Source organism: Merops nubicus, unplaced genomic scaffold (genome assembly GCF_000691845.1).
Source record: "Merops nubicus isolate BGI_N331 unplaced genomic scaffold, ASM69184v1 scaffold6072, whole genome shotgun sequence".
NCBI lineage: Eukaryota > Metazoa > Chordata > Aves > Coraciiformes > Meropidae > Merops > Merops nubicus.
In genome coordinates, this window is record NW_008595499.1 from 35,003 (window position 1) to 37,625 (window position 2,623).

General features: G+C 38.2%; 1 protein-coding gene across 1 annotated transcript in view; it reads right to left on the reverse strand.

Moving 5' to 3' along the window:
* The window catches only part of CD47 (CD47 molecule), a 14,749-nt gene extending 12,606 nt beyond the window's left edge, over positions 1-2,143 (reverse strand). The window contains exons 1-2 of the mRNA XM_008936058.1: positions 1,801-2,143; positions 442-489 (exon numbers count right to left, since the gene is read on the reverse strand). Coding sequence (XP_008934306.1) covers positions 442-489; positions 1,801-2,110 — 358 coding nt within the window. The 5' untranslated portion in view covers positions 2,111-2,143. The remainder of the gene's footprint in view (positions 1-441; positions 490-1,800) is intronic.
* Between the last annotated feature and the right edge of the window lie 480 nt (positions 2,144-2,623).

Sequence of the window (2,623 nt, forward strand, 5' to 3'; positions counted from 1 at the left end):
AGTGTGCCCAAAGACAAGGGCGCTGGCACAGAAATCTTGCTCACTCTGCTACCCACTTCTTAAGTGAATCCAGGAATTCTGTACAGTGAGCAGCTGGCTCTTCTAAGACTATCTTTGTAACAGCATCAACTGGAATATGTTAGTAGTGACAGCAAGAATTCATTGCTCAGAAATGCAGAGTGAAGACTGGTGCAGGATTTCCATTATTCACTAAACCTTTTCAAAACTCACTTGCTACACTTTATTCTATTAGCTTATTATCTCAAGAGTCTCTCTAGAATACCGAGGAACAAGCAACAAAAAATGAAGCAGAAGAATTAAAAAAGAGAACAAGCAACTGTTTTACCTTCAGCTAAACCCTCAAACAAGTCTAAGTTGCATATTTTCTAGCATATACTCTCAAATCTAATGTGACCTCACAACTACAAATTCTTCACCAACCACATCTTTCCTTTGGTGTTGGGGTATTTTCCTCGCCGCAACTGACAACTAGAAAATGAAATTAAAAAAAAATTACATCAGTTTCCTGCTTTGTAGTCTTTACACAGTTTTCAAAATTCTAAACACAGAGGAAGTAAAAATAAACCAATAAAGCTTGCAATAAATGGCACTTGATTCTACTACATCCTCAAGCCTTGTTTCCTCTTCTACAACAAAACACTGAATGGGAAGAACAGGCCAAAAATCTTGAGCAAAGAAGATGCTATAAAAGAAGGAAGGAAACTGCCTGTACTGGAAACTGGCATCATCACTCTTTCAATGGCTGTTCTCCTCTAAGTCCATTTCAGGATCATATTTGTTTTGCAGTGTGTAACTCAATAATTAGACTTCACTGCAAATTACACAGATTTTTTTTGCAGGAGGACACAAGTAACACCTCTTTGAGCTTCATAAATATCTTAATGACAAACGTAAAAGGTAGCAAAAACATCTTAGGACAATTCTACAGTGCATGAGTAAGACTCCATGTTACATACGCATAGCACATACTCAGTGCTTCTCAGCTTTCCAGAAGCAAGACACAAGTCTCCTGCGCAGAGCAGGTAAACAATACACACACAGGTTCAGTGAAAGGGTCACTTCTGCTGAATACTACAGACTGCACATGTACAGCAGATCCCATTTTCAGTTACCTGTGGCACTAGAGCACATGGGCTGCATCTGACAAAATAAGGTACAATGGCTCACTAAATGAGAAATTCATCACTCAGTCACCATTATTTCAAATACTGCCTTCTGAGGATGACATTTAACACCAGACAACTGTAACAAGTTCCCATCTGTAGTATCACTTCACTGAAAACACTGCATACCTGAAGATCAAGTTTTAGAGCTCTCTGACAGATTTTCTGTTAGTTCTATCTGTAATTTTTCCAGCATAGCTAAAGATTGCAAGATGCAATTCTTCAAAGAAAAGCTCTCTGCAGCCACTGTGATGGATGTGTATGTCTCAGTACTACAAGGATACTAGTAGTATGTTTCAGTATGTAATGCAGTAACATGCAGGTGCTGAAAATATCACCATCTCTACAATCTACAAGATGTGGGACAGCATAGATTTTACTATATTAGACAAGTGATCTTCAGATGTTATTATAGAATGAAAAAATGTGTTCAGATCTTCCCCACAGAAGCACTTCCCTATAGCTTAATTCAAAATAACTCATAATAGCATTCAAGTTCAAAGGACTGGGTGCTGCCTTCCTCCTGTATTCAATTTGAAGTAATACATTGTCATATTGGTTATTTTTCTCTTTCTGATAAGACTGTGAGGTTCTAGAACAATGGCAAGCAACTCACCTGAGCGGTTCCTAAGTTCAACTCTTGTTTCTCCTTCTCTGTTTGATTCTGTTACTTCACAACTGTAATTTCCAACATCTGCTTGAGCACTGTTCAGTATTAGAGAGGCATTACCATTGGGTAAATCCATCTCAGATGCTAATTTAGCTGATGGAACTGTCGGATCTATGAAAGTCTCCTGTCTTGCACCATCAAAAGAAAAAATTACTTTTCCTTGTTTTTTCCACGTAACAAACATGACTTTTGAATTTTTCTCCTGTAGATTAGTTACATTGCAAGGTAAAAGGACAGTTCTGTTGCAGGCAGTCATTTCAACAACATCTGTCACAGTAAATATCAACTGGGCAGAACCTATAAAGAAAAATTAAAATTGACACCTTCAGATTTCTTCACATTCAAGAAAAGAAGGAAAAAATAATTACACCACACGATTTTGGAAAATGAACCAACCTCTCCCACAAAACCACAAAAAGAGAACTATGCTTTAAGGGAGTAACAGAAGGAGGAAAAAAAGGGCATTATTATAATTCTGCACCAGCCCCTCTACATAGACTTAGCCATTCTCCATCCATTTAATGTACAGATACCACAACCTATCATAAATTAAAAAAAGAAAAAAAAGGTAATAAAACTTCAGGCTGCCACTGACTTGGACACTTCCCTAAAGTGCCATAAGCAGAAATAAGGCATTAAGGCCTGATTTCTGCAAGGCGCATACACAACACCAACCACAGGCTCTCTCACCAACGGTCAGGTTTTTGCTGCTGATAGCACACGTACTAAAAACGGTGCTCTGGGCATCAGCTCTGCACAAGCATCCTTT